The sequence below is a fragment of the Gigantopelta aegis genome, chromosome 9, assembly GCF_016097555.1.
Source record: "Gigantopelta aegis isolate Gae_Host chromosome 9, Gae_host_genome, whole genome shotgun sequence".
Lineage (NCBI taxonomy): Eukaryota > Metazoa > Mollusca > Gastropoda > Neomphalida > Peltospiridae > Gigantopelta > Gigantopelta aegis.
Window position 1 is genome coordinate 38,106,328 of NC_054707.1, and position 23,082 is coordinate 38,129,409.

Genomic DNA, 23,082 nt, shown 5'->3' on the forward strand with positions numbered 1-23,082 from the left:
CGCTACTTGTCCCTCCTTATTTTTGGTTACATCAAACACATGCAATGACTGAGTGAAGCACAACAAAACAACGACTGTGTTAAGCACACAAAAACAACGTCATTGGTTTTAATTCAACAATATCGAGTACGGCGTCAGTGATGTCAAGTCCACAGACTATGGCCTCAACTGTGATGGAGAAGTGCATGGTTTAGTGACATCATCGTGAACGTTATGCTGCAAACTGCATACAGGAAGTTGATAGATTAGGTGGTAGTAGTGTGCTGATGTGGGCCGCAATTTCACACACTGGCAGACCAATCTGGTTCACATCCAAGTCAATTTAACGACAGAGAGATGTTCAATCTGATTAAAGTTAGCTCCACTGGTTAATAATTATAGACCAGTAGAGCTGATTTCAATTAGATTGAGCGATATTGAGATGACATTTTGCAGCCACACGTCGTTCCAATTATGAATAACACCAACGTATTCCAGCACGACAATGCAAAACCACATACAGCTAGACTAATAACAACATACCTACACAATAATAACTTTCAGGTTCTGACCGGACCTGCTAGAATGCCGGATTTGAAACACATAAAACTGTATACAGTTATTACTTTGAACTTAAACTTTGTAAATGTCACGTCATCGACAACTGTCAATTGCGAATATGTGTGTAACGTGAGCATTCTGCTGGTTTTCGTTCATCCATTAAATATACCTTTCCAGTAGAAAGAAAATCTACTTTTGCACTTCTTTTTACGAGAGACTATATTAATGAAAGTTCTATTATGAGGTTCTGTTGTGAAATGTTAGAAACTGGCATAAGGTTCATTCTCACCTAAGTCAACACATTTCAAATTCCAAACCTGGTGAAAAATAATTTTCAATTAACAATGCTATTATATGAAAAAGACATATTTCTAGAAATACATGCCGAAATTTCTGTTTCTTAATAGAATACTGTGACTGTATTTATGTAAAACCATTGAATCTATAGTGTGTCTATGAATAAAATGACAAATAACAACCCCAAAACAACCCAAGTATTAAAAACAAATATTTTAAATTGAAACAAATTCAACCAATATTAAATAGTAAACATTTCATTTTTGGCTTAGAATACGTTTATTAGACCAAATTTATATAAAGTTGATAATTTATTGGTAAATATTCCTGATTGATGTTATAAATGAATGATTCGTCTATGACACACCCATAATTATGAATTGGGTAAAACTTGGTATATATGGTCTTACACCTCCCCCATTAACCGGACATTAAGTCTACTGGTGCATTTACTCTGGGTTGGATCTGGCACTGGAATAAACACGATCACCAATTTCCTCAGTTTAGAGACGAACCTGACCATTGACAATGCATGAATAAAATGAGAGAAAAAACACAACCCCATCCACAAAGATCACTACTGTTAATATTTGTGTATTCGTGTTGTTTTATTTGTTTTTCAGCTCATAGACACAACTCATACCCCTGGTGATTTTTTCTATCAACTGTACATGAGTTCTACCATAAAGGACTTCTCAAAGATTGTCTGGCATGATCCAGATCTGCAAGGCTTTGAGTGTAACACAGCGTACAGATGGCATATAACCCACCGCCCATCTACTGGGTACATGAGGTAAACATAACACCAGGGTACCTGGGTTATAATATGCCACAGTTATTTACGAGTACATTGAGATTCCAGCCTGGATGATATGTTCAGATATTATATTTTATTAAAAAGCAGACTTATCTTCTTTTCATATAACAATAATGTGTATGTGCGCGCGCGTGCGTGTGTGTGTGTGTGTGTGTGTGTGTGTGTGTGTGTGTGATTGTTGAAAGTGTGCAAATAACCATGTATACCACTCGTAATTTTATGTGGTAACTAGCATGCATTATACCACTCCCCTAAGTGACGATGCATGACGCTGTAAGGAAGTGAGATGTGAGGTTTAAAAAGTGTGGTCAACCGGTACATCGACAGTTTAAAAATATAAGATGTATAAATTGTAACTGTCAGGTATAAACAGCCAGATTTTTAAGCAAAGATATAAATCATATGATTCTTAAAGGGACAGACCCTAATTTTTAAACACTACAGCATATTTGTCACTATTAGAGCCGTTTATGATCACTGAAATAAAACATTATTTATATTTTATTCTATAGATTATCCATTTCCGTAGAATCAAAGTGTTTCTGGTCAACCTGGTGTTTGTGGTACAAAAATTGCATTTTTCATCTTTTTAAAAAAGCACGTGCATATGAGAAGTAGCTTAGTAGAACTTAGTGTCCATTTTCCACGAGTTAAAACCAGGGTCTGCACCTTTAACTTATAGTTTGTGTAATGATTTTTGTTTTGCGTTGTATTTCACTTATTTTAGATTAATAATAAAACACAAGAACGCTGTGATGGTCGATTCTGGGCCTGTATATGACTCGAGTATTCTCGGAGGACGTTTGGGAGTGTTTGCGTTTGATCAAATTGCAGTGATTTGGTCAAATCTGCGCTACGAATGTAAGACAAGGTAATTTCTGTTCATCGATAATACTATTAATTGCCATTATTAATTTATCAATAGTAATTTCTATATAATATGAATATATGCATACAGGTAGTTCAGTTACGGTTGAGCGGGGGGGGGGGGGGGGGGGGGGGGGGGGGGCTGTAGCTCCCCAATAATTCTGAATCAAAAATATTATTGGTAGTATTTGTTTGGGTTTTTTGTTGTTTTTCCATATCGAAAAGGATATGGCTCCGATTTGGGTAGAGTGAATTCCCATTTGTGTATATGTGTTTTTAAATATAACAATATTTAACATTAATAAAATCAACAATAACCTTTTTCCTTTAGATTATATATTGTATTCTTATAATCCCGTTTAGTACATCTATATAATTAATTAGTTAACTATAACTGATTTTTCTATTTACTTGTTTATTAATACGGTATAATATGAGAACCGGGAACACTTCCAATACTATGTTCTTTTTGCCTTTTCTTGTTTCATTTATTTATTTGATTATTTATTTACTTATGTATTTGTTTGTTTGCTTTATTGTTTGCTTTTATAACTACCGGGGTGTTTTGGGGTGTTTTTTTTTTTTTTTTTTGGGGGGGGGGGTGTGTTTTGGGGGGGTTTATACAAAGAGAACAAAATGTGTCCTTGACGTGAGTGTGTTCCTGCTAGCTCATATTCAATACTATGGTATAATCGATTGATTGATTGGCTGGTTCCTTGATTGACTAATTAATTTATTTATTTAGTCATTCTTTAGTCGAATATTTATTTATTTGTTATTTATATATTATTTATTTATATTTCTCTTGGCTAGTATTAAATGAGCAGAACTGTTCCTTTTTTTTTTCTTTTTTTTTAATTTATTTATTATTATAACAAAAAAAAATTAAATTATTATTCCATATATTTCTTTCTTCAAAATAGATTGATATATCTTAATTCAATTTTTTTTAAATATTATTATTGGGTAGTAGTAGTTAATATTAATAACAAATATGAGCATGTACTGATGGAAAGAAATAAGAGAACATCTGGTATTTGAGACCCAATTTAAATCACTGTAAATGAGCGCAGGGTATACAATACAGTGACTTAATGTGGGATTGAATATCGGTAACATACTTAAATTTATGATACTGTGAATGGGGGGTTTAGGCTACAGTCAATATATGCTACAACTATTTTCATGTTTCATTGCATCTTTCTGTCGGTGTAATAAAATATTAAGTTCTTCAGTCGCATTTACATCATCACCATTACCTCCTTCGTAATCATCACCACTATTATAACTACTACTACTACTACTACTACTACTACTATTAATATTATTACTACTACCCTGTTACATTTGGATCTTGATCGAACCTGTACTAGAAATAATTATGTAACTCTGGTGGCTTGGGGTCAGAATCTCGCACCTCTATATATTAGGTTTATGTGTTGTGGTGTGCATGAGCAAGGTAGCGTGTTTGAGAGTGAACGTTTTTGTGTAAATGCCGTTTTAAGGAAGTTTGTTCTTTGAAGTATGTACATGTATTTATAATCCGTTTGTATTTCACGTACTTGTGTTGGAATGATCAACTGTATTCTGATGTACGCAGAATGGTGTATACTGTCATATATAAGCTATGTATTTTACTATATTCTGTGCATACTTAAGTATGGATAGATCGTTTACAGTTTGTTCAATGAACTGCTGGGGACTTGCGGGAGTTAAAAAGAGAAAAGATGTCTTTAATTATTTACGGTCAAAACGTTTCTCGGTTTACTTTCTTCAAGACACCCATTTTACAAAAGAAAAAGAACTGTTTATTCGTGCAGAGTGGGGGTTTGAATGCATTTGTAATTGTAATAATAGCCAATCTCGCAGAGTTGCAATATTGTTAAATAATAATTCTGAATATAAAATACATTCAATATTTAGAGATGACAATGGAAATTTACTCATTGTAGATATAACAATTTGTAATCTACGTTTAACTTTGGTAAAACTATATGGTCCAAATACAGATAGTCAGGATTTTTAAAGTAAAATTGCTTAATAATACATATTATCTACTCGGGGGTGACTGAAATCTGGTTTTAAACCCACACATAGATACACTCAACTACGTAAATAGTAATAAGCCAAATGCACGCGAAGCAGTATTAGAGATGATTAGTGAGCTAGATCTTGTTGATATCTGGAGAGACCATAACCCCGAACTTCGTAAATATACACGGAGAAGGAACACACCATTGAAACAGGCCCGATTAGATTTTTCTTAATATCAAATTCACTATATTCTTCTGTAATAAACTCTAATATACATTATGGATATAGAACCGATCATTCTATGCTAAGTCTTAAGTTCGAATTAACTGAAAATATAAAACATAATACCTATTGGAACTTTAATAACTCTTTTTAAAAATAAATCTTACTTAACAATAATAAAAAACATAATTGCTAGTGTTAAGAGACAGTATGCTGTACTAGTCTACAATCTGGAAGCAATCGATAATATCCCCATAACGGAAATTGATTTTCAAATTAATGATCAATTATGTTTAGAAGTTTTACTTATGGAGATATGAGGCAAGACGATTTCCTGCTCATCTTATTTGAAAAAAGAAAATAGTAAACGGGAAGAAACATTAATTGAAGAAATAGAATCCTTAGAAAAAAGCCATCATTTAGACTTTGAAAACATTAATTCAAAACGAAAAGATTTAGAAAACTTGCATCACAAAACAATGGAAGATGTATACATCAGATCGAGAGCTAGATGGATAGAAGAGGGTGAACGCATTACTAATTACTTCTGTAACTTAGAAAATAGAAATTTTATTAGTAAATCCATAACAGTTATTGAACACAAACTATGGTTCTATTATTACAGATAAAAAAGAAATTATGAATGAAACAAAAGAATTTTATCAAAAGCTTTATTCTCCTAAAGAAAGTATAAGCGACGCCAATCTAAATTATTTACTTTCAAATCAAGATTTAAACAAATTAAGTAAAGAACAGGCTGATTCTGTAGAAGGTTTATTAACCTATGAGGAATTATCAAATGCATTGAAGTGCACAAAAAATAACAAAAGTCCAGGATCAGACGGCGTTTCTGCAGAATTCTGCAAATGTTTTTGGAAAGACACAGGCTATTTTGTTCTCAGATCCCTTAATTATGCTTTTATCAATGGTGAATTAACTGTTACTCAGAAATTGGGAATAATAACTTGTATACCTAAAGGTGATAAACCGAAACGTTTTTTTAGCAACTGGCGACCGATATCACTTCTAATGTTGTCTATAAATTAGCATTTGCATGTATATCCGAACGAATTAAAGAAGTACTTCATTTTCTTATTAACGTAGACCAAACTGGTTTCATGCCGGGTCGTTATATTGGTCACAATATAAGGATATTGTATGATATTTTGTATTACACTGAATTGCATAATATTCCAGGAATATTTCTATGAGTAGATTTCGAAAAAGCATTCGACTCCATTTCATGGTCATATATACACAAAACCCTTGACTTTTTCGGATTTGGAACAGATATTAAACGCTGGATTTCTGTTTTTTACCAAAATATAAAATCAAGTGTTATTGTTAATGGAAATGTGTCTTCATCATTTAATATATATAGAGGCTGTAGGCAAGGTGATCCATTATCTCCTTATATATTTCTTCTCTGAGTAGAAATTCTTGCAGGATTTGTACGTAAAAATAAGAAAATTAAAGGCATCTCAATAAACAATAAAGAATACCTAATTTCACAGTATGCCGATGATACTGATGGTAGTAGAACGTCTTTTGAAGAAGCAATAAATACCTTGAATATCTTTTCCGAATTATCAGGACTCAATATTAATTATGGTAAATCAGAGGTAATCTGTATTGGCTCTCTTAGGAATAGTCCAATACGATATTTACAAAATCTTAATCTAAAATGGAATCTTCCTTCATTTAAAGCACTTGGAATTATGTTTAGTATCGACTTGAATGAAATGACCAAACTTAATTATAATTGTAAACTATTTGAAATTAAACAAATTATAAATACATGGATGAGAAGGTTGTTAACACCACTTGGAAGAATAGCTATAATAAAATCTCTGTTAATATCTAAGCTTAGTTATCTACTTCTAACATTACCAAATCCATCTGAAACATTTCAGAAAGAATTGCACACGATGTTATTTAAATTTGTATGGAATCAAAAGCCAGACAGGATAAAAAGAATAACTTTGTGTAAACCTGTTAATGAGGGAGGTCTCGGAATGATAGATATATTTAACTATGCTAAAGCTTTGAAAATTACATGGCTACGAAAATTGGAAACCAAAGATCCAAAATGGAAACCTATTCTTTTTGCATGTATTCCACAACTCCGTAACATATCTCTATTTGGTAATGATTTCCCCCAATTGTGCTTAAAACATGTTAAAAAAATCTATTTTGGAAAGACTGTATCATTGCATTCCGTGACTTCTCGTTATTAATTAATGTTTCATCTTTTGAAGACTTTTTATCACAGCTAATTTTTTTATAATTCCAATATAAAAATTAACAGCAAATCTTTTTTAAAAAACGAAATGGCTTGGGAAAGTTGTATCTCAAATCTGTGATCTTGTTGATGAATACGGCAACTTTTAAACTTTAACCCCATTTATTAATTTATACAAATTAAATGCATCTTTTTTAGAGTATCAAGGAGTTATTAACTCACTTAAGGCTTACCTTAGGAAGACGAAACTGAATATAATAGAAACAAATATTCCTTTAGATGATTCTCCTGTTCAACGAAAACTTTGTTATATCACAAATGGCACGAAACTATATTATTACACACGTGTAACTTCTGAAAAGCCAAATTCTGCAATATCAAAATGGCAAAATTATTTTATTTCAGACCTTAATTGGCACATTATTTATTTAAAACCATTTGTAACCACGCAAGAAATAAAACTTAGATGGTTCCAATATATAATACTTCAAAGAATATTAACTACTAATAGTTTCGCATATAAATTAAAATTAATTGACAGTGAAACGTGTACGTTTTGTCATGAAGGAAAAGAATCTATAGTGCATTTATTTTGGGAATGTAAAATTGTTCAGAACTTTTGGAATGATTATTTAAATTGGTTATCAAACTCATGTAAGCATATTTGTAATTTAAAGCTTTCTCTTGCGCTAGTGATATTTTGATGTAAAGATAATATTAAAACAGATAATGTTTTTGACCTGCTACTCTTATTAGCTAAATATTTTATATATAAATGTAAAGTGCAAAGGGTCCAATTAAATATTATACACTTCCAAAACGAAGCTAAACAAAGATATAAAGTAGAAAAATGTATTTATCTTAGTAAGAACAATCTTAATAAATTATTCACCAAGTGGTCAGTGTATTATTCTCTTAGAAAAGACCTAATTTTTTTTACTTTCCTTGTGCATCGTCTTGTTCCCAGCGGTCCACGCATTAATAATGTAGATACATACATATATATATATATATCATGTGCGTTTTTAAAATATTTATGTACGTTGTTCATAGAATGGAAAAGGATGAAAGTGTGTTGGGGTTTTTTGCGTGAGAGAAAAATAAATGGATAGCTATATTGATTAGATATGTAGAGAAAGAAAGAAAGAAGTGTTTTATTTAACGACGCACTCAACACATTTTATTTACGGTTATATGGCGTCAGATATATGGTTAAGGACCACACAGATTTTGAGAGGAAACCCGCTGTCGCCACTACATGGGCTACTCTTCCGATTAGCAGCAACGGATCGTTTATTTGCGCTTCCCACAGGCAGGATAGCACAAACCATGGCCTTTGTTGAACCAGTTATGGATCACTGGTCAGTGCAAGTGGTTTACACCTACCCATTGAGCCTTGCGGAGCACTCACTCAGGGTTTGGAGTCGGTATCTGGATTAAAAATCCCATGCCTTGACTGGGATCCGAACCCAGTACCAGCCTGTAGACCGATGGCCTGCCACGACGCCAGCGAGGCTGGTAGATATGTAGAGAGAGAGAGAGAGAGAGAGAGAGAGAGAGAGAGAGAGAGAGAGAGAGAGAGAGAGAGAGAGAGAGAGAGAGAGGGAGGGGCGGGGATGGAGAGGGGTGGAGGTGGGGTTTTCAAGCCAGTACCCTAAAGTATTATATTATGTTGTTTTATAATTTTTATGTACACAACCCATGTTTTACCCTTGGCATGTGTTGTTCTAATTGTAAACAAGGGGCTGGCAATAAAACTTGTAAACAAATTTTTTTTTTACAAAAATAAAATTGGTAGTAAATCTTAAGGCAGATATGAATATTACTTGTAGAATGCAGGAAATTGTATTTCACGATATCTAATTTTCAAACGTTTACGGAGGAACGTATCCCCGAAACCCCTAGAAACTTTGCTGTGCGTTCTCGATCTCAGTCATCCCCTCCCACCCTCAAATGTCTACTTGTTTCCACCATGCCTGTAGCTGCTGCTTAGTGTGTGTGTGTGTGAGTGTGTGTGTGTGTGTGTGTGTGTGTGTGTGTGTGTGTGTGTGTGTGTGTGTGTGTGTGTGTGTGTGTGTGTGTGTGTGTGTGTGTGTGTTTGTGTGACTTTTAATCGTGCTCATATACCACAGAGGTTTCGAGCATGTCTGTCCCGAGTTCCGACTCTGGATAGCTGGGAGCCCCATCCAGGACAGAGCTGCTTAGTGAACAACTCTTATTCTAATTTTGACATTTTCTGTAATTATATATACTGAGTTTGTATATATATAATAACAATAATAATAGTAATAATAATAATAATAATAATAATTTTGGTTAATCGACTAAATTGCTATTCACGTTTATTTCATAAATTTATTTCTTTAGGGAAAATACAATGTTCTACCATTGAGAATTCGAGATTTACTTACAATATCTTTTCTGAGTCGTCCTTTCTGGAAGTGAATACATATGCTCTTATATATACGAGTATTATTATTATTATTATTATTATTATTATTAAACTTGCTGCCACTACAGCCCTCAAAACTAATTCCTGGAACCACCCCCAAACGGATATTATTATTTTTCAGACAAAATTATGCTTTGAAGATGGATGGTGTTGATGACTATGCCGAGATTGGAATGTTGCATCAATTAGGGATAGAAGAAAGGTACGTGTATTGTGATGCATGTACTTGTTGTAACAGTATTCATACTAATATAGGGCTTGTGGTTATAACTATAGCTGGAAAACATGACCTTAAAAATTAATTAGTTGATTTATTCATGAAATTGTATTGCTCTTAATATTGAGTACAATTCCATTACTGTTCCTAGGGAAAATAACTGGTTTTCGCCAAATATTGGTTAAATGTGGCCAAACGTTTCCCGCATTGATGAGATTGTTATTCTTTGGCCAGACCCTGACCACAGAATAGTACTGTAAAGTATTCTGAAGCTTATTAGATACAGGACTTGACTGTCCATACAATTAGCTCATTTTTGCCAAAGTGGGGTCAATGAGACTGCTATTTTTTAATTCAGCACCATGTTTTACATAAAGTAGGCTTGTCAAACCTTCCTTACCAAAACTTCTGATTAAAGCCATCTGCCTCTAGTAGCTAAGCACACCATCGACTGTAGTTCATATGATAATATAAATACATCTATAAAACCATGACATCATGTACCACTACGAGTACATATATTGATCCCAATTTTAATCAGTCTGGTGAAGGTGTCTGTATTATGAAAATCTTTAACTGCAAAAAGATTCAACGTTGTAGTGCTTCAGGTGCAATTTTATGACATCTCATGGCTATCGTGTATTGTTTCCCTGTCAATACCAGATCAGCATTTCCGGTACAGTGCATCAGCAACAGTAATGACCGTATGCGTGTATTTCGAAATGCTCAGATACATTCATATGGTAAATCTCCTAACGAAAGACATTGATTTTAGAGGTTGGGGTGAAAAATGGGCATATATATACTAAAAGGCAAAAGTTATTGTGACATGAATTGTTTGGAGTAATAAATTTGTGAATGGATTTATGGATTTAAACCAGAGAAAATGTGCATGAAACAGCTCGAAGAAATGCAACCAAGCAGCTGTTGCAGCGATTGCATGCTTTGTGCAAGAAACATGGAATATTCGGGAGAAATCCTGTCCAGTGTTCACCATAAAAGACCAGACATTCAGTCGCAAATCATTACCACTCTGTGCAGCCTTCAGAAGTCCAGAAGTCAGAAAAACACCATTAGTAAACTGTTTCATGTAATTTCGTCATGCCACGCCTCGGTGAAAATGACAGATGGCGAGTCATATGGATGCTTGAATCTGGGACCTCGCAGCGTGACGTCGAACGTCAATTCAACGTCCACAGAAATACCATATGGCACTTATGGCAACGATTATCAACAAAACAACCAGGTCAGGGACCGTTCCCGTAGCGGCTGACCACCCGTGACAACCCCTCACCAAGACACATAGATCCTAACCCCGCATCTGTGAAAGAGGCATTCCCATGAACTTTCTCCAGTGTCTAGTGGCTTCAATGAGACGACGGTGCTAGGCCTGTATCAATGCTCAAGGTCAACACACTCGCTACTGACTGTGTGAACTTCCCTCTGGACCCCCTCTAGTGATGTGGCTCATTTGCATATGTCAGGTGCGCCATTTCCATGGACTATTGCTCGTTTCCATACCTTCGGACATTTCTCTTTTCATATTATAACATTTCATACACGGCAGTAAAAACGTAACATCAATTATCTTTGTCTTTTGTGTGTCTCAATAACTTTTGCCTTTTAGTATATATCTGACATTTGTTAACATGGGACTAAATTTCTGGGGATTGTCTTTGACAGGAAGCTATCTGTTGTGCCCCATCTTACATGTTAAAAAGAAGGGCTTAAAAGCTTTCAATATTTTAAAAGTTATAGGTAATACAGAATGGGGAATAGACCACAAGGTTATGCTCCATCTGTATAGATCTTTTGTGATGTCAAAACATGATTATGGATGCATTGTGTATGGGTCGGCATGCAAGTGCTACTTGCAGATGCTAGATCCTATACACAACCAGGGGCTTAGGCTTTGTCTTAGTGCATATAGAACATCTATAGAGACCTTGTACGTTGATGCTCACGAACATTGTGTGGGTGCTAGGCATGCAAAGCTTTATCTGCAGTATGCTACCAAGATCCTACACCAACATCCTACACATAATGTGGTGTTTGATAACAAATATATGAAGTTGTTTGATGCAAGGAAGGCCGAATGCTGTTCGTACATTTGGTCTTCGCATTAAGCATTTTTTGTTGATTTCCAACATTTAACTAACACTTTGAAAACTCTTTCATATTTTGTTTTACCACCTTGGTGTATTACACCACCTAAATTTGTGTTTGATCTTGCGCATCTAAAGAAAGGTAGTACAAACAATTTTTCATGGAAATTCGAGACAGGTACCGTGATTAGATTCCTGTTTATACAGACGAATCACGGGATGGGAATCATGTGGCTTGTGCTACAGTTTTCCATTAGACAATAATTTCCATGCGATTGCCTGACTCAGCATCAAACTTTAGTGCTGACGTTTGGGCAGTCATTAAAGCCTTGGAAGAAATAAAGGATTCTAATGCATCCAAATTTATTATTTTCACAGATTCACTTTCGTGTCTCCAAGCTTAACGAAATATAAAGCTGGACCATCCTTTAATTGGGATGGTGATACGAAAGTATGTCTTTCTGTCTATTGCCAATAACGATATTGTATTTTGTTGGGTGCCCAGCCATATTGGCATCAGGGGTAAGGAAAAGGCAGATTCAGCTGCCAAGTTTGCTTTGGATTTGCCTCATGTCAGGGTTGGTGTGTAGTATACTGATTTTAAACATATGTGTGACGGAACATGCTCTTAATTTCTTTTCGCCTGTGGCGATATTAATTGTTTTAGAGGGCCGTGTGCAGTCCCAATATGCACTTAGACTAGGTGGGCACTTTGTTACGTAATACCTCCGCGCGACGGTGGTCGAGCTGTTTCCAATACACACCCAGACCAAGTGAGGAGGCCATGTGGCCAGTAGTTACGTAATACCTCCGCGAGTACGGTTTTTACGACTGTGATTTTGGCGACTACGCGGCAGTAAGTCTGGTCATCTAAGAGAAAATTTCCGTCTTGGTCGCTGTGGAAATATCACTTGTAGATATTCGGTAACGCGATATGCCCCCAGGCGATATTCGGTTTTTTAATAAATAGCTAGGGTTTTAGAGATATCAGGGAGAAACATATTGGAAGGCCTCCAGGGAACGTTAGTCCGTTTGGACTTGGTAAATATTATTTCTGCTCTGTTGTATAACCTTGATGTGATTGATGTGACTTTAAATATTTTAATACTGTATTATACCAATATTATTTGGACAGTGTTTCCGGTAAACTGACGAAGTAAATTGTAGGCTTTACTGTCTAAAATTATTAAAGCTTAACCAGTCATCCTAGAGGACCTAGGTAAACTGTAGGTTATTGTCTTTATTGTGATAGGTACCAGTATTAAATCTGTATTACAAGGTTACTGAATGAGTAGTTAAGGGTTAATTAAAAATTAACCAGTTAGGAATAGAGTTGTAATTCCTTTATTAATTAAGTTCTTCTGGAAGCGTTTCTCAATTATCACACGTGTGGGTGTTGTGTCACGGTGAAGTGATTAGAATACTGTGTAAACTAGACACCTAGAGATTAACTAATTAAGTGATCAGTTCTGGGTTGTTATTATTTGTTGTTGTTAATTAACTACTGCGGCAGTACATTTGTCAGTGTAGTATTAATATAGATTTCAAAGTGTATTGTGTTGTTGTGTTTTCTAGTGAACTAAACGTGCTATATTACATATACTTTATATAAGATCTTATCTCTGATATACCTAAACTGAGCCACGCGGGTATTGGACTGCCCGTTACAGAGAGATCTAATAGATATACAGTTAGGAGAGATATTTGGATAATCGTGTTTTATTCAGTTACGGGTATTATAGGATCCCCGTGACAATATGGCAAAATGATTCGAGCGGTTCAGTTGAGAACAAGCTTCATGCTATTTAGCTAGTCTTGGGAGAGTGGCAGCCCTCCTATGGGCAGTGCATGAAGGATGAAATAGTCGTGTGTCGTGCTTGCATTGGTCATACCTACTTGACCCATTAATTTATCTTGAGGAAAGATCCTCCACCTCAGTGTCTGCACTGTAAGTGTACTCTGGCGGTACGCCACATTTTGGTGGAGTGTACTCGTCTCAAGGAAATTAGAAAAGATATATTTGGTCCTTTCGATTCCATCCAGAACTTTTATTACAATATTTACGTGATACTGACTTTTATTCTACATTTTAATATTACTTATCTGTGATATTTGTATTTTTTGCACTGTGCTTTACACTGTGTTTTAATTAAACTGTTGAATTTTTCTGTTGATGTGGTTCATCATTTAATGTTTACATTTACCATAGTTTGACACCCAATAGCCGATGTATTTTTCGTGCTGGGTGTCGTTAAAAATATGTTCTATTATACTAGTTAACATGGTACTATACTACTATAAGATCAGTTGGATGCCAGTCATGTTGGAGGCAAATCTTTGTCATTTCATTGCCAGCTCTGGCAAGATTTCATAATTTTTTCTGAATCAGTTTAGAATGTTGGATATACGCTACACCAGCGGCCTCGAAACGCTGGCGTAGGTAATTGGGGGGTGGGGTGGGCAGTCAAACTGGAGGGACCGGTTATTAAATGTGTGTGTGTGTGTGTGTGTGTGTGTGTGTGTGTGTGTTCAAAAGTATATTAACCAATCGATCCCAGTAGCCTGCATTACTATCAGCCGCCCCCCCCCCCCCCACACACACACACACACACACACACTTCAAATGTTAGATCCGCGTCTGTACATTATAGGTATAGACATAAATAATTCCAAAAACTGATGGCAACATGTAGATTTAGGCATCCATTGTTATTTCTTCTTTTTTTTAAACTATTCAAATTACACTTTAAAAAAATATAATTCCCTTTCCGATATGGTAAAATCATTCTCCCAAAATATCGTTTAGACGGTCGCCTCTTATTTTGATGCCTGTAAACAAATTTATCTATTGTCCGAACCAAATTGTTAACAACTACGAAAAATTACTCTCTTACCTTTAATTGCCGTTAGATTTCCTCCAAAGTTTGTCCAGACACAAATCTTGAAAAAACCATTACAATGACACAGATTCCACATACCAGATGCTAACCATGTCACCTATATCGACTTCGCTGAGAGCGCATAGGGAAAAAAGCATTTAATTTTGTATCAGCTGCCATTTTGACTTTTTATGGAATATTCTTCAAGAGGGGTGAAAGGATAGGACTTAATCTAACAACGTCATAACATGTTATGATATAAAAGCAAACATGACGACGTCATTTTTTTTTTTTTTTTTAATTATTATTATCATTATTATTTTAATGATACCACTAGAGATCATCGATTTCATATTAATTGTGTCACATACTTTGGAGGCTTTCACCCCTCTTGAAGAGTATTCCATAAACAAACAACATGGCAGACGGCAGAAAACTGCATGTATTTTTCCCTATGCAATCTCAGCAAAGACAATATCGGCGACATCGTTGCAGTCTCGTGTGTGGAATCTGTATATTTGTAGTGGGTTTTTTTGCGATTTGTGTCTGGACAAACTTTGGAGGAAATCTAACGGCAATTAAAGGTAGGAGTAATTTTTTGTAGTTGTTAACAATTTGGTTCGGACAATACATTGTTTGAAAACCTAGATATTTTGAATTTATTTTCTAATATAGGGTAGCTAAATACAAGTAAGTATGTTTTGCATCTCAAAAATTACATTTAGGGGAGTCATAATATGAGCGTCTACAAAATTAATATTGTGTCGAAAATACGTTGGATCCAAGTATAAAAGTGTGTTTTCTTTTCGTTATTTTGACCCCATAAGCATAATTTTTAAATGACCATGACCTGTTTTTGGATTCAGCATCTTTAAATCAAGTTAAAGAAGTATGTTGGATAAAATCCTAAAGAAATGATCACACTTCGAAAAATAAGTGGGTTTTTTGTTGTTGTTGTTTTAAACTAGAGTTATCTCCCATATTTTCGTGTGAAGGTCGTATGTTTTCATCGAACGCAGAATTTCATAAAAGGTATTATTTGTATAATTAGATCCATTTTTACACAAAAAGTTCGTATCCTCCTTAGAAAACCATTATCTAACTGCCATTTGACGTCTACATTGGTGTAAATTTTCATAGTAATTCAGGGCTCGAAATAGCGGCATGTTGCCTTATAAATAAGTTATTGTTAAACGCAAAAAAGCAGTTATTGTCCGAACCAAATTGTTAACAACTACAAAAAATTAATCTCCTACATTTAATTGCCGTTAGATTTCCCCCAAATTTTATCCAGACACAAATCGCAAAAAACCCACTACAAATATACAGAATCTACACACGAGACTGCAACGATGTCGCCGATATTGTCTTTGCTGAGATTGCATAGCGACAAATACATGCAGTTTTCTGCCGTCTGCCATGTTGTTTGTTTATGGAATACTCTTCAAGAGGGGTGAAAGCCTCCAAAGTATGTGACACAATTAATATGAAATCGATGATATCTAGTGGTATCATTAAAATAATAATAATAACAAAACAAAAACATAATATGACGTCATCACGTTTGCTTTTATATCATAACATGTTATGACGTTGTTAGATTAAGTCCTATCCTTTCACCCCTCTTGAAGAATATTCCATAAAAAGTCAAAATGGCAGCTGATACAAAATTAAGTGCTTTTTTCCCTATGCGCTCTCAGCGAAGTCGATATAGATGACATGGTTAGCATCTGGTATGTGGAATCTGTGTCATTGTAATGGTTTTTTCAAGATTTCTGTTTGGACAAAATGTGGGTAAAATCAAACGAAAAATAAAGGTAGGAGAGCAATTTTTTGTAGTTATTAACATTTTGGTTCGGACTTTAATATGTTTTAGACTAAAGTTCAAACCAAGTTGTTAACAACTACGATAAATGACACGTTCGGTTTCAAGTCATTTAGCGGTGTTAAATGCACGATAAACTACCTCCAATCTGACGTCAGATGGTGTTTATCTCCTAATTAAATTTTCTTCACTTTTTGTCAAATATAAATCGTGAAAAACCAATTTACAGTGACACAGATTCCACATACGAGACTGTAACAATATCACCGATATCGATTTCGCTGAGACTGCACAGGGCAAAATACGTGCAATTTTTCGCCGTCTGCCATTTTGCTTTCTCTGGAATATTCTTCAAGAGGGGTGGAAGCCTCCTAAATATTTGACGTAATTAATCTGACCTCATGATGGGTGCGTTAAACCTTAGCGCGTGTCATGGCGTAGTTAGATTATATCATATCGACCCACCCCTTGAAGAGTATACAATAAACAAGCAAAATGGCAGATGGTAGAAAACTACATGTATTTTACACTATGCAATCTCACTCAGCGAAGGTGATATTGGTGACATCGTTACAGTCTCGTATGTGGAATCTGTGTCATTGTAATGGTGTTTTCACGATTTGGGGAAAATCTAACGGTAATTAAAGGTAGGAGAGTAATTTATCGTAGTTGTTAACAATTTGGTTCGGACTTTTTAAGCAGGTGAAATTCAACTGATAAAACTACAAAAAAAAATCGCAGGTACGTAGGGTTGTTTCATCTGCTATTTAGCTTGTAATTATGTTGTATTTTAATGCCATAATGCTCAAAAATACCATCGACGTCCCAAACGACAAAAACACGAATACGATACTTAAGGAAATAATATATACCTTTTCAGTTAGGGTACATGAAATAAAATATATTCTAATGAGTTCTAATGCGCGGTTCATCATTTCAATTTTTAAAGCCACTACATGTTTCTCAAATATGCACAGTGGACGAACACATTGATTTAGTTTTTTAAAGGAAAAATTCAGTTTGTCAATAATAATGATTTCTTTATTTATTATTTAGTTTTACCTTAGAAGCTCTAGTCAAGTTGCCGAGTGGGTATGGTAGTGCACGGTATCCTATCATCTGTACTAATGGATCATCTCTATGCATGTTTATCGAAGATGGTGTATTGAAAGGGCAAATTCCTGGACATTTGGCTGAAGGAACCACTACCTTAACCTCAAGCAAGTGGATACACGTGGGGATGAGATACAATGCACAAGGTTTGTCTATCAGAGTATCAGTTGATCTTGAAATTCATTGGTGGCTGAAAGATGTTTTAAGCGGGGGGGGGGGGTTTGCAGGGTTTCTTCATTCTCAGATACAATTCTGTTCTGAATTAAGGTGGCGGAATGCAAATATAATATATATCAGAGAGAGAGAGAGAGAGAGAGAGAGAGAGAGAGAGAGAGAGAGAGAGAGAGAGAAGGCAATTTCGTGTAATCATTCTCAGGGACCATATAAGAGTAACGATACGAGTATCAAATTATCGGGGCAAGGGGTTGATGCGGGGTTTTTTTCAGGGATGGGAGGGAGCAATAAACAGGGTTCACTGAATATATCTGAAACGAGTGGGGGGGGGGGGGGGGGGCACTTTTAGTACGATGACCCAGGGGAAGAAAATACATATAGGCTATTTGACAGCCCGATGGCCTGAACCTGCTACGTTGAGAAACTTTTCAATTGCTGCAGCCGATTTCACAAATCATCTTAAATTTATTACTGTACCAGCAGTTACACCGGCCATATGTTCAGGGCCGTAGCTAGCATGGGGGCAAGGGGGGAAAATTCGGAAAGCATTATAGAAACTTAAAGAAAAGGAGTTTTGGACAAGTTGTATGAACAAGACATGAAAACGAGACTTTAAAAAACCCAAGACAGGTGTACATGAAATGCACGAAGGATGAGATACCAATTCATGATCATGTTCTACCTAAGAGCACAATCTTACAATATAATTAAAGGAACTGTTCTGAATTTGCTGCCATTGTACTATCTTTCTAACTAATAAAGCCTTTTAAACGACTAAAATTACACTTTAAAAAAAAAAATTCTTGTTTAGAATATCAGTGTCTCTATATCTAGTGTGTTTCTGATCGTCTGTAGTAACTTAAAACTCATTTTGTTTCTTAATATATGGGGTTTTTTTTCGTACGTACACCATTATTGGGAGATGAAATCTAGTTTGGATTACTACAAATAGAACGACTAGAAACACATTCAATATACAGGCCTGTAGGAACGATATCTGTAGTGTGTGTGTGGGGGGGGGGGGGGGGGGATGGGGTGGGGGGGCACAATCACTTGTGGGTGAGGCGCTCTCTCTCTCTCTTCTCTCTCTCTCTCTCTCTCTCTCTCTCTCTCTCTCTCTCTCTCTCTCTCTCTCTCTCTCTCTCTCTCTCTCTCTCTCTCTCTCTCTCTCTCTCTCTCACACACACACACACACACACACACACACGTGGCCCAGCGGACCGTGCAGAAACGACGCTTACAGAATTCAGGAAGTGGGTACAACGTTTACAAAAGGGAAGCCACTTTAATCAAAATTACACTAACAACAATCATTACATCATGGCAATCGTTCCCTGAACCACCAAGCCAATCAAGATAATACATGTACATGTTCCTTGCTAACAATAACATTTAGGCCTACTGTAGCGTATTCCTCTGATAACACTGGGTTTTTCGGTGCACTTCGTAATTCAAGGGGCTGCACACACCCAGCACCCTCCCCTAGATCCAAGCCAGGGAACCTTGTACCGGACAAACAAAAAACAAAGTTACAGGGCCGTACCCTGATCAAACTCCTAGAGGATGGCACTACTTTTTATAAACTAATAAAACACTATACAAATTAAACCCTGACATATGTATGCCATTTTCTGGAGTAAAACAGAAAGTGAGATTCTCAGGGGGCTAACTGCCACCCCCCCCCCCCCCCCCCGAGGGTACGGCCCTGAGTTAAAACAAAAACAATTAAAAAACGAAATTAACAAAAAACAAAACCTAAAGTTCTGATTTCCTGTTTGACTTTCAAGGGCCAAGGGGATGGGACGTAGCCCAGTGGTAAAGCGCGGTGGGTTTGGGATCGATCCCCGTCGGTGGACCCATTAGTCTATTTCTCGTTCGTTCTAGCCAGTGCACCATGACAAGTATATCAAAGGCCGTGACTTGTATGTGGAATGGTTCATGTAAAAAGTTCTTTGCTATTGATGGAAAAATGTAGCGGTTTTCCTCTAAGACAATATGTAAACAAAAAATTATTGGTAGTAAATCTTAAAGCATGCTGGACATTGCTCTTCATGACATCTAGTTTTCAAAATTTTACGGGGAAGCATAGCCCCGAACAACGCTAGAAACTTTGTTTTGCGCCCTCGATCTGTCAACAATGTCTACTTGCTTCCGGCGTGCCAGCGATGATTAATAAATCAATGTGCTCTAGTGGTGTCGTTAAACAAAACAAACGTTTTTCAATAGCCGAAACCAAACAACTTCAGTACATATATGCTATACTTTATTATTATGGTAAAGGTAGGCTTAACGGTTTCGTTTAATGACACCATTAAAGCACATTGAATATTGGCTAATAAATGTCAAATATTTCGGGAGGTTTTTGCGCTTAGTGTGTGCTTTATTTATTTTTATTATTATTAAAAGTCGGAGCTCCAGAGCGTTTCGGATGCTATTTTTCAAGCCGGAAGTTGTCAAAACGGTAATTACGAGCACACTCTGTCGATTTTAAGTTGTAGTGTCCAGGATGTGATTTATTATACTATATATTATAATTTAGCCATTTAAAACTAGGAATCCAACCTTGTTTTGTACCTTTAAAGACTGCATGTGCTTTGAATATTTCCTTTCACTCGGAGTAATTTTAATACGGTTTACAGCCAAACGATTCAGCCACGTCTCTGATACCAGGATCAGTATGAGGAAAATGTATCGAGAGGATCACGTGACGGCTATTCTTAGAAAGTTTACAATCTCATGGTAATTGACATTCATTAAAATCAGTACAGGTTGACTATGTACACAAGTTTTGCTTGTAGCTGTATATAAATAGCAGCATATCATATACACAGCTGTTATTCATTCAGGGGCTGCAGAATGGTGAGGAGGCTTTGGGGTCATGCCCTCCCCTATGCGTTTCCCAGTTATTGTGCTTAGAATGTCGAAAATGCTGTATTTGATCACATTAAAAAAAATTAACTTATTTTCTAGGGGGGGGGGGGGGGGGGGGGATGGGGGGGGGGGAGCATTCTCCCGGAACTCCCCTGACAGGTTCGGATCCATATATTAGGGCCCTCAAATGTTCCATCCCCTGGGCCATCGTTTAACATCAAATAAACTAACTTTTCATTTACGTTCCCCTCACCACCATTTATAGCGCATAGGCCGCGTTTTTCATTACATGAGAGCGTCATAATCGTCCAGATGTCCGTCTATCTCTCTTACATAAGTCGTTCATAGTACTAGTCTAAAATATTAATTGTGGCACAGTAATAGAGGACCTACTCCAGATTATATACATCCCTGGCGATATACTCCTGTTACCTTTTTCTTTTGGTGTTATTTCCTTTATTTATTTCAGAGAGAAAACTTGCACTAATTCTCGAAAAGACAACGTCTGGGTTACAGGCCGATTTGTTAATTGACGAACGCATATTACTGGTACGGTTTATCAATTAATTACTTAAATGATGTCAAACTACGCATAGGTTAATAATGTAATGTACACATATAGATTTTACTGAACTACTGGTGGGGCCAATCATGTATTAATTCACTTTCCAGTGGGATGGAGTGTGTGTGTGTGTCCGTGCACGCGCGTGTGCATGCATGCATCAAGCATGTGATTCTTCCGCTAATTGGCGGAATTCCGCTTTTTTCTTCATTTTCTTTTTTTTTCATTTCATTTCATTTTCCTTGCATTCTGCACTCAGTTACGTGCCTTCGGCACGCATGTATCATTTTCAGCTTTTTTAGAAATGTTTCAATCACATGCTTGATGCGTGCGTGCGTGTGTGTGTGTGTGTGTGTAATATCTTATTTCCAGAGTTGAGTGACATTTCACCTCATCCTCAGCCGCTACGCTTATAAACAGTGCTGGTTGATTACACCAAATAAAAAAAATATGTGATTCTGGTTACATGTGAAAATAAATTAGGGTAGATACATGTAGGTAGGCTATAATAACTTTTCTTCTTCTTTTTTTCTTTTGTTTTTTCTTTTTTTCTTTTTTTAATTCTAAAAATTTGATCTTGGCAAAGAGAAATAAAGTAACATTTCAAACAAATGCTGCGTCCTTTCAATGTTTTGAAGATCAGTAGATAGGATAAAAGGTTAGGGTCGGCAAAATGGCGGAAAACAATTAGTGATGGTCTAGTAACCGGATTCACATGTATTTTTAGCCATATTTTGCGAGGTCAAGGAGTTTCAAACTATGTTAAGACTGATCTAGGATTTTTTCGGGGAGGTGGGCGCGTACATTAATGTTTTAATTGGGTTTGCGGATAACCGTCGACTTCACTTTTAAGTAATGTAAAACTTAATTCTTTGTCTAACAGTAGGGCTGGTGTGTCTGGAGGGGGGGTGGTGGGTGGGGGGTCGGGACCCTGTACTCCGACACCTTATCCACGCCTCATGTTTGTTTATATTTTTAGAGAGAAATGAGACCTTTTCTATTGGCACGATGGGCGAATTTTTATCAAAGGATAATTAGACTAGGTAATGCTTTAAACCTCTTTTTCCTAATTTACGTTAATAATGAAGAGAACCATTCTTATTTTGATCATCGCGACCATGACAGGACTGTTTTATTTTTATATATCTGTTGTTCTTTTTTAATGTTTGATCTAATTGTAATAGTTTTGTTTGTTCGTTTACGTTGACTCTTGGTTTAAGGGGGACATTCCTGAGTTGCTGCAAATTTTAAGATGTTATAGACTAACAGAGATTTTTTGACGACTGTAATAAATATCAATATATGTTTTCTGCATAAAATATTAGTAGCTGTATATTAAACGTGTTGTCTGAGCGTCGCTAATATTTGTACTGGGGTAAATTTTCATTGGATTCCTAAAACAGTATTTTTTTCGTACGTACGAAATTATTTGAAGACAAAATCCAGTTTGGGTTCTTACAAATATTAAGACGACAAGAAAACACATTGAAATATACGAACATGATATTCTAAAAAAAGAAAAAGATTTAATAGTAAGGTTTAGGCGTAGAAATATTTTATTAGTGGGAAACCTCTTACAATGCAGCAAAAATAGGGGGAAATCCCGTAACTGTTCAATAAAAGTCAACACGACCATGCGTTCGTTTTCGTGGTAAAGCGCTCGCTTGATGCGCGGTCGTTTTGGGATTGATCCCCCCCCCCCCACCCCCCCCCCAACAGTCGGTGGGCCCATTGGGTTATTTGTCATTCCAGCCAGTGCACTTAAGACTGGGAAGCAAATTCCGTGGAGTGTATCCTGTGTTGGATGGGCAAAAAAAAATATCTAAAAGATCCCTTGCCTACTAAGGGAAAAAGGTAGAGGGTTT

General features: G+C 36.1%; 1 protein-coding gene across 1 annotated transcript in view; it reads left to right on the plus strand.

Moving 5' to 3' along the window:
* LOC121381567 overlaps positions 1–23,082 on the plus strand; it is a 91,904-nt gene that overhangs the window by 29,623 nt on the left and 39,199 nt on the right. The window contains exons 8-10 of the mRNA XM_041510899.1: positions 1,461–1,630; positions 2,382–2,525; positions 17,554–17,756. Coding sequence (XP_041366833.1) covers positions 1,461–1,630; positions 2,382–2,525; positions 17,554–17,756 — 517 coding nt within the window. The remainder of the gene's footprint in view (positions 1–1,460; positions 1,631–2,381; positions 2,526–17,553; positions 17,757–23,082) is intronic.